Below are 15,119 nucleotides of genomic sequence, written 5' to 3' on the forward strand. Positions count from 1 at the left end.
GGTAATCTCCACCAAAAAGGTTGTTTTCATCGAGAGGTGCAAGAGGGAGCAGGTGGCTAAGGGCTCAAAGGATTGATGAGTTAAACAGGACAATACTAGGTGAAGATCCCATGGAGGGGTAGGTGGCTTAATGTCTAGATATAAGGTTTGGAGTCCCTTCAGGAAACGCTTGGTGATGGGATGAGCGAAGACCGAGGTATTGTCAACTGTACCATGAAAGATTGTGATGGCAGCGAAGTGGACTCTGATGGAGCTGAAGGAAAGGCCGGATTGCTTAATGTCCAATAGATAGTCGAGCATGCAGGGAAGAGGTGCCAAGATAGGAGACAGTTGTTTAGTTGAACACCATTTTGTGAATCGTTTCCACTTTCGGAGATAGGTGGTATGGGTGGATTGTGTTCTGCTGTGTAGAAGTACCCTCTGAACTTGGTCGGAACAGTCTAGTTCTCGTTAGAAGAACCATGCAGGTACCAGGCTTTGAGATGAAGCATGGATAGATTGGGGATAAGAAGCTGGCCGTGTTGCTGTGATAAAAGGTTTGGGATGAGAGGCAGGGAGATCAGTAGTCGAATTGACATTCTGGTGAGGAAAGGGAACCACGGTTGTCTCGGCCATGAAGGTGCAATCAAAATCACCCTGGCAAGATCCGTTCGTATCTTTATGAGGACCCTGTTGAGCAATGGTATTGGGGGAAATGCATAAGCTAAGTCTCTGGTACCATGGGATCGTGAATGCGTCTCCAAGGGAGTGTTTGTCCAGTCCCGCCCTGGAGCAAAAATTGAGGCATTTTGTGTTTTTCACGGTTGCAAAGTGATCTATGGTTGGGTGACCCCAAGTGCGAAATATGTTGTAGATGATTCCCTCGTCTATCTCCCATTCGTGCTCTGAAGGGAAACGTCTGCGTAACTTGTCGGCAGTGGTGTTCATCACCCCTGGGAGATAAGCAACTGATATGCGGATGTGGCTCGCAAGGCACCAGTTCCAGAGATTTATGGCCTCTGAGCAAAGAGAGTGGGAACGAGCCCCTCCTTGTTTGTTTACGTAGAAATGCAGGCAGTGTTGTCTGTCATTATGCGTACATGCTGATTCTTGATTAGTGGAAAGAAGCAGAGGCAGGCATTCTGTATAGCTCGAAGTTCTAGAACATTTATGTGCAGGGAGGTCTCGGAATGAGACCATAGCCCATGGACTGTTTGGTGAGAGATGTGTGCCCCCCAGCCTGTGAGGGATGCATCAGTTGCCATTATCAGAGTTGGGGAGGTCTGGAGGAAGGGGACTCCAGAGCAGAGGTTGTAGGGACTGTCCACCATATGAGAGAGTCTTTGACTTGGTAGGGTATGGCCAGGTGTTTGTTTAGTGAGTGCACGTTTGGTTTGTAAACCGTGGCCAGCCAAGCTTGGAAGCACCTCATGTAGAGACGTGCGTTCTGGACCACGAAGGTGCATGAGGCCATGTGCCCTAGTAGTTGGAGGCAGTCTCAGGCAGTGACCTGGGGGCTGCTGCGAAGTCTCGTAGCCAGCAGTTTTATGGTATTGAACTGGTCAGGTGGTAGAGATGCCAGTCCGGTTGTGGAGTCGAGGCTCACTCCTATAAACTCCAGGTGCTGGGTAGGACTTAATGTGGATTTGCTTTTGTTTATTTGCAGGCCCAGGAATTGGAAGCAATTGATGGTGAGTTGTGTGAAGCGGAGGGCCTCATCGAACGTGGAGGCCTTCAGGAGGCAATCGTCGAGGTAAGGGAATATTATGACTCCTTTTTTCCTGAGGTAGACAGTGACTACCGCCAGGAGCTTGGAGAAAACTTGAGGGGCAGTGGAAAGGCCGAATGGTAGAACTCTGTATTGAAAATGCGTTGAGCAGAGGGTAAAATGAAGAAAACGTCTGTGGGCCGGGTGGATAGTGATGTGAAAGTAGGCGTCTTGTAGATTGAGGGCTGAAAACCAACCGTCCTGCTCCAGGGCTGGAATTATGGTGGTGAGAGTAACCATCTTGAACTTTTGCTTTTTGACAAATTTGTTGAGCCTCCTGAAGTCGAGGATCGGTCACCATCCTCCAGTTTTCTTTTCTGTTAAGAAATAATGGGAGTAGAATCCTTTCTCCTTGTGGCATTCGGGCACAAGTTCGATAGCCCCCAGGTGAAGGAGATGATGTACTTCTTGCTGGAGGTGTAGCTCATGGGAGGTGTCCCTGCAGAGGGACAGGGAAGGTGGGTGGGTGGAAGGGAGGGAGGTAAGGAGAGGAAGGGGATAGAATACCCAGATGTGATAACCTCTAGAACCCACTTGTTGGTGGTAATATTCTGCCATTGGTGCAAAAATGGCTGTAGGAGGTGTCCAAAGATAGTTGTAGGCAGTGCATACGCTGAAGTTGGAATGATGATGTTTACGAGACCCTCAACTAAAGGTTCAAATCTGCTTATTAGTTGGAGGAAGTTGGGGCATCCCAGAAGAATTGGGGTGACGCTGCTGGTATCTGGATCTCTGGCGTTGGTGTTGCTGTTGTTGATCCTGAGATCTTGGGAAATGCTGAGTATATGGGGGGTAGCGTGGACGGTGGTAAGGTTGATATCTGTACTGTCGCCTTCTGGTTGTAGGGGTTTGGATGCCTAAGGATCGAAGAGTTGCCCTTGAGTCCTTCATTGAGTGGAGCACCTCATTCATGGTGGAAGCAAAGAGTTTATCACCATCAAAAGGGAGATCCTCTATGGTGCTCTGAACCTTGCGAGGAAAGAGGGAAGAGGAGAGCCATGAACCTTGGCGCATGACCACTGCCGTAGCGGTGGATCTTGCTGCGGTATTGGCTGCATCCAGAGCTGCTTGAAGAGCCATGCGTGATATGATGTGGCCCTCAGAAACTAAAGCTGTAAACTGTTGTTTATTGAACACATTCCAGACCAGAAGAAAGTCCATGAACTTGTTATAGTTTCTTTGGTTGTACTTTGCCAGAATTGTGGCATAACTCGCAATTCAAAATGGTAAGGTTGAAGAGGCATACACTTTGCAACCCAGCAGGTCTAAGCGTTTGCCTTCCTTGTTGGCTGGGGTATGGCAGAAATACTGTTTGTTCCTTTGATTGGCTGCGTCCACTACCAGCGAGTTTGGCACAGGATGTGAGAAAAGGAATTCAGAGCCCTTAGAGGGAATGAAGTATTTATGGTCCGCTTGTTTGCAGGTAGGCTGGCTTGTGGCTGGAGCCTGCCAGATGGATTTAGCAGGTTCCAGAAGGGCTGTTTTGATTGGTAATTCCAGTCTGTATGAAGAAGAGGGTTGCAGGATGCCCGTTAACTCATGTTGTTGGTCCGGTACTTCCTCTAGATTGATTCTAAGCACGCTGGCAACCCTATTAAAGAGATCCTGGAATTTCGAAAAATCGTCTGAGGACGGTAGAGGGGAGGGAAGTAAAGCTTCTTCAGGCATTGCTTCAGTTGGTACTTCAGTTAGTTAGTACTAGGTCAGGAGCAGGAGTTAATTGATTCTGAGAATGGGAGGGTGCCGCCAAGTGAGTCATATCATTTGGAAGTTCGCATCTCGTCGGATTGGAATAGCGGGTGTGCTGCCAAGGGAGAGGTGCCCAGGGGGCCCAATACTGCCATGGTAGTGGAAAAGGCATAGGTGGTGCCATCCAGGGGTTAACGCACCAGGAGGCCGGGTCTCGAGGATAGTCTGAGACAATTTTCCTGTGCCCGCGGGTGACAGGACTCCGAGGATGGAATTCTGATTGCACTGAAACATCACCCTGTAGTTCAGACTCCTCCTCACTGGAGGAAGGCTGTTCGGACCCTGAATCATTCGTAAGGGAGAAGCAGTCTTTAAGGAAGGGCGATTGCAGCGTAGGTGACACTAAGAGGTCACTTGACTGGGTAAACGGCAGCACTGAGGCAGCTGAAGGTGAAGGCTGATAGAATTGCTGTGAGGGAACCCAGGCTTGCACCGGAGTTCTTAGTTTTGGCTCCGTGCCAAGTAGCGCTGTTAATGCCAGTGCTGGAGTTGGTGCTGCGCTACTAATAGCAGGCTGTGGTGCCTCAGGGAGGTCCTGATATGTCGGCACTGCGTTCATCGCGGTGCTGATAGGTGCCATAATCGAGGCAGGCAACTGAAAGCCTGTCGCCGTGGCACTGGAGCTTCGTGCTGCCACCGAAACCACAAGCGAGTTTAACGCGGTGCCGGAGGAGCCCGACTCGTCGAAAGTGCTCAGGCGGGGGAGCACCGGTAAGGAGACTGTGGATCTGACTGGAGAAGGTTTGTGTCTAAGGGCTTCTTTTGAATCTGACAGAAGGTACCCTCGTTTTGCTGCTTTCTTCTGCTTTTTAGAAGTGGGAGAGCTGTGTCGGTGAGCGGAGGCAGAGTCCGCGCCAGGGTCTGAGGCAGACCCTAGGGAGTTTTGAAGTAGAATAAGTTTAAGTTTTAGCTCCCTGTCCTTCCTCGCTCTGGAGCTTAGTTTAGTGCAGTGAGCATATTTTTGGGGAATATGGGTCTCCCCCAAACATTTTATGCACCGTGAATGTCCATCGGAGAGAGGGATAGCATCCTTACAGGAGCAGCGCTTAAAGCCTGTGGAGCCAGGCATATCTGAAGCGGCTGACAGAACAATTTTTTTTAACAGTAGACAAAGGGTAAGTAACACCAACTAACAAACAAGAAACTGTAACTACAAGTTATTTTAAGATGAGGAAAGAAATTCTTTAAGGAGTCTGCTGAGCTCCGTCTCAAGCCGGGGACGATAGAGAAGGAACTGGGGGAACTGGCCGCGCATGCTCACTAGAGGTATACTCAGAGCGGGGGCCAGGCTCTAAGCATGCATAGCCGGTACAAGTACTGCTGCAGAAATCTCCGATCAAAGGCGCAGGGGCGCACCAACACCTAGAGTGGAGCACCCACAGGCACATCTCTTGAAGAAGAACTGGCTGGTCATGTGATGCTGAGTCTCTTTGTTTCTAACTACTTCTTTTGATATCCAGGCTCTTTATTGCGAAAGAGAGAGATCTATTACTTGTAGAAGTAGTTGGAAATGAGGAGCAGCCAGCTTAGTTGTCACTATCACATATTAGAAGAGAAGAAACAGGAGTTGATCACCAATAGGACTGGAACTGGTGGCACAGCAAGGAAGGAATGTCCAGAGAAGCAGGGGGATGACAGGACCAGATACCTAGGCATAGGCAAAGAATGCTGTGACAGATCATAAATGCAACAGGGAATTCAAAAAAGAAAAAGAAAAAAAAATTGGAGAGGGAGATAAAGAGAAGAAGTAGATCATGTGACTTTTTAAAAAAAACAAAATATTTATGCATTATAGACAGCTGAAAATTATACAAGTATGTTGCTTAATATTTTCTCATGAAAGCAACTGCTTTAGATGCCATATGACTATTATGCAAGGACTAATGAGAAAAGAAATTTCCTTGTGGACAATCTCCTCTACTAAGCTGTTGTCCATATTGTAATAAGTTTGGGATAACCTGAATTCAGAAAAACAATGCTGTCACAAAAACTGGAGAGCCTATTAATTCCTGAATCTTGCAGCACAGAATCCACATTTATCTACAAAGGCTCTTACTGCTGCCATTTCTAATCTGGTCCCTTTTAGAGACTCCCCTACAGCAATATTTGAAACCTTTAGAAGTCCTCTGTGCATTTAGATAAAGCATCTGAGCATTCCCTGTAGATTCTGCAAATTCCTCAGGAAGCATCTAAGTTCAAAATATATTTTTAAGATCTTCAAATTACGATTGCAAAGATTCCTTCCTCAGATAAGTAGGCAAAAATGGTGACCATCTTGATGAAAGGTTAAATTTGCACACCCTCCTATTTTAGGATGCTTATACAGCAGAACTACTAACAATCTTGAGTTTTCCTTCTTTGATTGTGAGGACAGCCTTAAACCACAATCCTGCCTCAATAATTTCTGTAAATTCTCATTGACAATATAGTGTTTCCTAAAGTATGTATTTTGGAATGAGGAGAAAAAAGGCAGAGAATATATTTCCAGGGTTGTTACTGTTCTTTGTTTTCCAATGTTGGCAAGGCTATAGCATTAACTGCCTTTTTATCCTCTATCCTGCTGAGATAAACTTTTAATCCTTTAATAAGGAAAAAACAAGAGAACTAATTACTTACTGATTAAGGGTATTTTAAAGGATATTTTATATTTCAAGCTTAATTACATGTAATAACTGACAAAGCTATGGTTACATTAGTGCAAGTAGTTCTGGGAAGACACTAAAAAAATGAAAATTTCAAACACAACACCACAAGTACTATATGTGATAATTTATACATGGGTATACACACAATCTTTCTGTATATGGTATGGTTCAAAGCTGAAGACTCAGACCACCTGTGAAGAACAGAGTAAATACCCAGTTTGACAGCAGCTCTTAAGTGGATTGTTACTTACTGGAAATGTAACTAGAATTCTATACAGTTTGAACTTCCATAAGTATTGTAAAAGGGCACAAACTGGCTTGTTTTCATATTTAATAGTGTATGTATAAAGTTTGGTAAGTCATCTTTTAAACTAAGAGGGATAACATCCAATGTACAAAGCTTACGTTAACACAGGTCTTCAGTTATCTATGAGGAATTACTAACCTTATGAAAAGAGTTTTCCTTAAACCTGGAAGTTGAATTGTATGTGTGAATTCATGCAGTATGCACAGAACACATGGCAGGAGCAAGGAAAAAAAACATTAAAAATTTTTGGGCGGTAACAGTTGTGATACTGTTTATTTCTGGCATTCAATGAGAGAAAACAGATCTGGATTTGTTTATTTTATTATTTTAAAATCTTGATGAGAGATTGAGGATTTTCTACCTGATGACATCAGTGGAAGTACATGATGGTGAGAGTATCTGAAGCTTGGTACTTGTTATACCACCATTCCTGACTAGAAAAATCTATTTCTGGCTGGAATGAAATCCAATTGAATTCTGTGCTATTTCTGTGGAAAGATTTCCTGATAAATATAAAATGCCACTGAAAACATTTACAGTTGCAAATTACCTCTTAAAAATCTAAACTGATCAGCTACTATAGATGACGAATTCTTTCCTATTTTGGACTAGATTCTAATTTAATAATGACAAAATATAAATTATCAAGCACATTTCAAACTAACTATTTCAATGGTATGAATCATTTCAAGAACACCGATTTATCCCAGCAATGCAGCAGAGAGGCCTGTGCTGCATGTCACTCTTGGTCATAGATTGCACTCACCAATGATTAGATTTTGTTACCTTCATGTTCAGTTTGAGAAAAATCACATATCGCATATTGACAATGCATTTTTATTAATTAGAAAACCTTCCATGCTTTATATGCTTGTGAGGTTTATAGTGTCCAATGTTAAATTTCTTGAGACAGTGCATCAGGTGTGACACACTATGAACTACTTTCAAAACGGAATGTTTTCTAAATTATGTATTTAGTGATTCACTTTCTAAACTTAACAGCGCAAATGGCAAAGCATGATTTTCTTTAAAAATAAAAACTAGGAGGAGGTATGGCTGAGAAGGGCAATTCCAGTTTCTACTGCCAATTAATATAATTGGCTAAAGCTACACAAATATTAGAATCATAGAAATTTAGAACTGGAAGAGACCTTGATATGTCATCTACTCCACTTCCCTGCAATGAGGCAGGACTATCTAGACAAGTATTTGTCTAACCTCTTCTTAATAACCTCCAATGAGGGACATTCCACAACTTCTCTAAGTAATATGTTCCAGTGCTTAACTATACTTATTGTTAAAAGGTTTTTCCTAATGTCTAACCTAAATTTCCTTTGTTGCAATTTAAGTCCATTATTTCTTATCCTGTCCTGAGTGGATAAGGAGCACAATTCATCACTCTTCTCTTTATAACAACCTTCTGCGTACTTGAATATCATTATGTTCCCCACTCAGTCTTCTCCAGACTAAACAAACTCAGTTTTTTTCAATCTTTCTTCATAAATCATATTTGACTTTTAATAATTTTTACTGTTCTCCTCTGGACTTTCTTCAATTTGTCCACGTCTTTCCCAACGTATGGTGCCCAGAACTGGACACAGTACTCCATTTGAGGCCTTATTAGCACTGAGTAGACTAGAATAATTACGTCTCGTGTCTTGCTCACAACACTCCTGATAATACATTCCAGAATTATGCTTGCTTTTTTCACAACAGTATTACATTGTTGACTCATAGTTAATTTGTGATCCACTATAACCACTTCGCTCCCATTAGAAAATATACATCTGCCACAAAAAGCTGTCTAGCGAGATGGCTATATTATTTAACTGCTTTTACGTTCACTGCAAGGCTTATGAGAGTGTACACTGTCAATTTGGACTAGTCTCACATTATCCACTTTCAAATATTCCAAAAGGTAGAAGGAGCTGAAAAATATTAGAGGAACATGTTTGTTCGAGAGCTACTAATAGGAGGCTAAACAACAACTGCAATCTCTCTCAACTTAAATTTATTTGGGAAAAGGTTTATTTTCTGAAACACTGCACAGTGAAATGTTGGGGTATATTTTTTTCTGAAGAAAGCATTTAACAAGGACAACTTGTTCACTCCTCATGACAAACACTGCACAAAAATACAGGCTGTCCTTTTACTTAGATTCTGGGCTGCTACAGTGTAAATGCAAGTATATAATTTAATCATGTACAGGAAGATTTCTTCTTTTCAGGAGAAATTTGACAGTAAATTTGAAAATAAAGCATTCCTTGAAAGTCTGGGAGGGCAAACAAGCTATCTCAATACAATTAGCAGGTGCATATATTCCCATGGGAAATGCAGTGGTTATATTCTTAATATAGTTGTAGTTGGGTATATAACTAGCATGCAAACTAGAGCTGGAAAAATAGATTTTTTGGTTTATTGGCAATTCTGAAAAATTGAAAAAGGTATTTTCAGATCAAACTGAAGAGAAAATTTTTCAAAAAAAATCCTTGAAAAATCAAAAAAAGTAATTTTTTTTTTTTTTTGCTCTGGGTCAAGATGAAATATTTTGTTTTGACTGAACTTGAAACTTTATTTCAATTTTGGGCATTTCTGCGAACGCTAAGGAAAAGAATCATGAAAAGAAGCAGGAACGGGGGAGGAGGCTCTCCCTCCAGTCACCTTTGACCCAATGATTTGGGTACTCACCCAGGATATGGGAGACCAAGTTTCAACTCCCCCTTCTGCCTCATGAGGAAAAGGGATTTGAAAATCGGTCTCCTAAATTGCAGGAGAATGGCCTAGCTACCGGGCTATGGGATATTCTCATTCTCTCCTATTGTGGCTGTTCTACTTTTTAATAAATAGTAACTGGAGCTGGGGCTTGAACCTGGGCCTCCGACATCATAGGTGTGTGCTCCAAGTAGCACCTATAGAGCCATTTTCACTCTCATTCCCTGCTCTAATGACTAAGAATTGCCATTATGAATGACAACTGATAATCATTGGGCAAGGAAAGGGCGTGAGAATTACTCTATAGCCTGCTAGTTGGGGCACTCACATAGGTCAAGAGACCCCCAAGTTCAAGTCCCTGCCCCAGTAACTAGAGAAGTCTTTAGCCAGTACACACTGAAAAGATGGCAGCATGTGGTCTCAACTACTACTGCATATAGTGCCCAGTGATAAGGGGACCTGATGCTTAAAAAGGCAGTGGCTTGGTTCTTGCAAGTTCTGGTGTCTTCTTAGGTGTTCAGCTGCTGCACAAACTGAAATCTTAGAAAGCTACACTCTAACTCACACAGATCTGGATGGTCAAGTCGGAATTGACCTATAAAGTTGAATTTAATTAACCTTTTATCCAAGATATTAAAAATTAATAGTCTAGGATCAGTGATCTATGTATATCTTTAACGTTTCAATGGGAGTTAGAACTGGATGCAAAACAAGTGGACAAAATATAGTCTCCCACACACAATTTCCTGAGAAAAATAAAAATAGTTTTGACTTTTAGAAGAAGGGGGATAAGACTGAATATTTACCTGTAGAAAGTATGGTGCTCCACACAAACCTTCCATAACCTTTTAGCAGCCCGATGGTTTGGCAATTTGAACCCAATGGTGCTTTCAAACTGTTCCAGCTGGAAAGGAGCCACAAAATAAATTAACACATTTCCTGAAAGCTGGCTAGCTTAGCAGGCTGAGTGAGTTCAGACATTGCCATTACTGCAACAAGCACTAATTCTCCTTTCTTGAGACTCAGAATGTCTCAAAATTTCCATACTTCTAATATAATTGCACCGGGTGGACTACTCATGCAGGCTAATAATCACATCATCACTTCCTATCAGTACTTACTAATGGCTCTTCTTTGGGAAAACCAATAGTGCCTTAGTTTTCTTTGCAAGTTTCATGACTAGCTGCCCACAATTGCCCAGAATTAAAAATATATATTATATATACACATACATACTGCAAAAAGCCAATTGTGCTGAGAATTGTAGCGGAAGCCATGCACGCTTTCTCCCCATAATCCACTAAACACTGTACTAGGCAGTTTTCAAGCTACACAGCATATTAAGTTTGTCATAATTTCTAAGCCAAAAATGTTATGTAAATGTAAGTTCAAGATGTAAACATGGATGGACAATACATCCATGTCTAAGAATCACAAGACAAAGAGGGAAAGAGATTTTTTCAAATTATGATTTTGTATTAATCACATCATCTATTGAAATATAACAATCTCCATTAGCATGGCTACAGTTCACAGCATTTCATGTAAAAGCTACTTATATTTTTAATTGACTTCAAGTAAGTAAATAAAAGGAGCTAGCTAGTTGATGAGAATTCATTAATTAGAATGCCACATGTAAGTATTTGGTATAACTGGTCATCTATGAAGAGGATTCAGAGATCCCTTATTCCCAAACAGCTGCTGATATAAATCTCACATTTGAACTCTGTCAGAACACCTGGGGAAGTTTGGAAAACATTATCTTGCTGGTGGGCTGAACTTTAGCTTTCACCCTTGAACAGCAGCAGAATGGTTGATCACTATTTTCTATAAAACATCACAAGCTGTTTATGAACAGAACTGCAAGAAATGAATAAAAGCCCTACTTACCTCTGCTGGCCTGACTTTGATGTAGAAGTTACTGCGTTTATAAGAGATTTTCAAAATTTTGGGCCAAGCAAAACGGTTGATTCTGAGTCTATCCTTGTAAATAAGAAGCCCATTAGCGCATACACCAAGCATGATGTCCACACCTTCTGAATCCTACCGCAAATAAGAATTTTAGACAAAATGTAAATAATGATATTTCATGGCGTTAACTATGTTAATACACTTGGGAGGAGGCATGTCGATTACACTGGTTTCATGTTGAAATTACAGTAATGCCAAATGGTGTTGCAAAGAAAAAGTACACAACAGTAGGAAAAAATCTGCTTTTATTAACCTTAGAAACAAGGTTGGGACTCCTGCAATGGTTTGACATTCATCAGTGCAGTCCGCAGTGACAAGACACATCTATGTGTACATGCTACAAATTTAGAAAACACACCAAAATGGTGGTGATGGGGGGCATGTAAAAAAATAGATTAGAAACTGATCAGCAGCTGTCATAAACAGATGGTTAAGGGTTAATGTCTCTTTTACCTGTAAACGGTTAAGAAGCTCAGTAAACCTGGCTGACACATGACCAGAGGATCAATAGGGGGACAAGACACTTTCAAAACTTGGTGGAGGGAAGTCTTTGTTTGTGCTTTTTGTTTGGTTCGTTGTTCGCTCTTGGGACTGAGAGGAACGGGATATCATTCCAGGTTCTCCAATCTTTCTGAATCAGTCTTTCATGTTTCAAAATAGTAAGTAATAGCCAGGCAAGGCAGATTAGTCTTATGTTTGCTTTCTTAACTTGTAAATGTCTCTTTTTGTTGGAAGGATTTTTACCTCTGTTTGCTGTAACTTTGAATCTCAGGCTGGGGGTTGGGGGGGGGGGGGAATTCCCTCTAGTGTATATGAATCTGAGTACCCGTAAAGCATTTTCCATCCTGATTTTACAAAGATAAATTTTACCTTTTCTTTCTTTAATTAAAAGCTTTCTTTTTAAGAACCAGATTGATTTTTCCTTGTTTTAGAATCCAAGGGATTGAGTCTAAACTCACCAGGGACTGGTGGGGAGAAAAAAAGGGGGGATGGTTAATTCCTCTTTGTTTTAAGATCCAAGGAGTTTGGATCTGTGTAAGCCTCTCAAGGCAACCCAGGGAGGGGAGAGTCTGGGGGGAAAAGGAGGCGGATGGTTAATTTCTCCTTGTTTTAAGACCCAAGGGGGTTGGGTCTTGGGTTCCCCAGGGAAGGTTTTGAGGGAACAGAAGTGTGCCAGACACAGACTTCTGGCTGGTGGCAGCGTACCAAATTTAAGCTAGTAATTAAGCTTAAAAGTGATCATGCCGGTCCCCACTTCTTAAATCCTAAAGCTCAAAGTGGGGAAAAAACCTTGACAGCAGTAGAAATGTGATGGATGTTAGCAAATGTTTCAGCAAGCATTAAAAGGGAGAAGAAAAAATGAAAGGCCTTGCAAACATAGATTTTATGAAAAATAGAGCAGGTTGGTTATATCACATTGTGCAGTTATATATAACTATTACTTCAATTAAGATGGAGAAGGAAGTGGATATTTGGCTGACAATGTCAGCTTAGCCACTTCAATCAAGGTGCTGGCAAATAGCATTTTAATCATTTTGGCCCAATGACAATGTCTGATCTCAGTTTGTCAGTTTACAGAAGCAAATGCTTACTGATAGGAATTGGATGTAATGCAAGTCTTGAGAAGAGACTTTCCCACATTATAGCACAAATACCAACATCCTCCCAACCAACTAGCAATAATAGGAAGTGCTCACATCCAGGTGTCACTAAATTCTAGATTGATTGGCAGAATTCTAAGGGCTGAAAACTGATTTCAGAAAATAGAGTTCTTGTCAGAGCTTTTACTTGCCATGAGAAATCGTTGTGGAGTAACTGCAAGCATTAGAGCCACTGAAAGAATGAAAATTCTTAAAGTCATTCAAGACAAGAGCGAGCTGGCATCATGAACTTCTACTAGTGGTGGAAATAAGGTTGCAGATGTATTTACCATACATCTCCAGTAAAGACTAGTGTACCTACATCAATTGTTTCCAAGAGCAACTGGGAAAGGCCATTAATAAAATTACAAAAACTTTTTACAAGACCCAACTACCTTTCCAAGTTCCACTGAATAAAGCAGAAGGTTTCTCTAGTATTTTCTCTCTCACACACACACACACACACACACACACACACACACACACACACACACACACACACACACACACACACACACACACACACACACACACCTATATCTATATCTGACTTTAGCTTCTCTTTTTAAATATTGGATTAATTCAGCATTCTGAGTCCATTAAATGAATGTTCCTACTGATTTTCTGAGAACATTGATTTTTTAAAATTGGATTATATTAATGTTTGTTTACTTTTCAAAAATTAAAATATCAGTAAAAATGGAAGTTCATTTCCAACCATCTAGATTAAAAATCTGTACTTAACTTTCGCTGGTATAAAAAAAAAACAAAACACACTAAAGACACATTTTAGGCTCCACTTTGCCTCTCCAAGCCTATCAATGGGATAAACATTTGACATTTAAAACAAACTTAGTTGCTCCTAAGAATAAAGAATATTTTTCTCAATCTGTAAGTATGGAGCCACATAGGCTAAATAATCCTAGACTGAAGATAAACTCTCACAGTCCCTATGCCTGTAAACTGAACAATTAATATGACTGTCAGATAGCATAGCAGATGAAAGACTTGCATTTACGTATCCTTACATGTACATATATCTTCAGGTTGAGTGGTCCATGTTTATTGTGCTCGGTAATGGCAAGTATTTTTCAGAAAAAAATAGTTCAATACCTTGGCATGATGCAAGTCCACTCCATACATGGAAAGCCTCTTTGCGTTTTCTAAGAAATGAGAATCTGCCTGTGCTGGAGTCAAGCCCCTAGAAAAATTAAAAGATGCCTTCAGTTTACTGTCAAAAATAAATATCAGTATAGTAAAACCTAGTGAAAACAGTTACATTTAGGGTATGTTAAATATTTCAGATTAGAGGAGTCTAAATCATGAGTACTTTTGCACTTTTCTGTATTTTTCTCCCCAAAGTCGTAGGTATGTATATTTTCATTCATGGTATATTATATTCTTAATAGCATTTACTATCTTTAGTGCTGCAACACAATTTTAATTATAACCTATTCAAACATTCCCTCCCCCACCAAAAAAAAAAAAAAAAAACCACACTTTTTCCACTTCAAAGAACTGGCTTCCAGTTTTCCCTCACCTCCTCTCCCACAAACAGAATCAAGGATCTCTTCCATGACTCAATATAACTCAATCAGTATTTTTTATGAAGTTATAAGATTGAAAAGTCACTTTGGATCATGTTAAACAGTTATCTGCTGAGTTTTCTCAGCCCTCTCTGTGACACTGGTGTAGATGTTCTCCCCAACTGCCCTGACAGAAGGGCTGTGGCTAGCATGGTTTTGTTTTCAATTATAAGGAGCTTTTAAAAAATACATACCACTTTCCTAAACACACTAACTTATCTTAACTTAACTTTCCTAAATTCACTAACTTATCAGGAAAAGAGAAAGTCATGAGCATGACTATCAAGGATCTCAGTGCTTTACAGGAGCTATATAATTTTTACTGCATTCTGGAATAGTCCATATTCTAGTCTTTCATTTAAATATATTGATCTTTTTCAGTTGCCAGGACAGATCTATAGACATTTAAAATGCTTTGCTTCCCTGGTAAGCCATCCTTGCATTAAACCGTGTCCAGGTCAAACAGTACCACCACCAAAGGTAGGAATCTATCCTCCCCCCAACTTCGCTGAGGTATGAATTTCAGAATTTCACTGGCATTCTGCCAAGATCAGTAAATAAGATACATTTATTTTCTCAAATGTTCAACATAGAAAGGTTAACCTTTTCTGACTTAAACTACACACTTTGCTATTAACTGTACAGTATCGAGAGAGCAATATGTTCCCAAATTGTGGCCCCACTGAAGACAGTGGGGTTTTTGCTCCCAATATAGCTCAGGACTTCATTCATTCATTATTATTATTCTGGTAATGCCTAATC

At 40.8% G+C, this 15,119-nt stretch overlaps 1 protein-coding gene across 1 annotated transcript in view; it reads right to left on the reverse strand.

Moving 5' to 3' along the window:
* Window positions 1–15,119, reverse strand: part of EPB41L2 (erythrocyte membrane protein band 4.1 like 2) — a 271,001-nt gene that overhangs the window by 48,192 nt on the left and 207,690 nt on the right. The window contains 3 exon segments of the mRNA XM_030556298.1: window positions 9,967–10,064; window positions 11,051–11,203; window positions 13,885–13,972. Coding sequence (XP_030412158.1) covers window positions 9,967–10,064; window positions 11,051–11,203; window positions 13,885–13,972 — 339 coding nt within the window.

Source organism: Gopherus evgoodei, chromosome 3 (genome assembly GCF_007399415.2).
Source record: "Gopherus evgoodei ecotype Sinaloan lineage chromosome 3, rGopEvg1_v1.p, whole genome shotgun sequence".
Lineage (NCBI taxonomy): Eukaryota > Metazoa > Chordata > Testudines > Testudinidae > Gopherus > Gopherus evgoodei.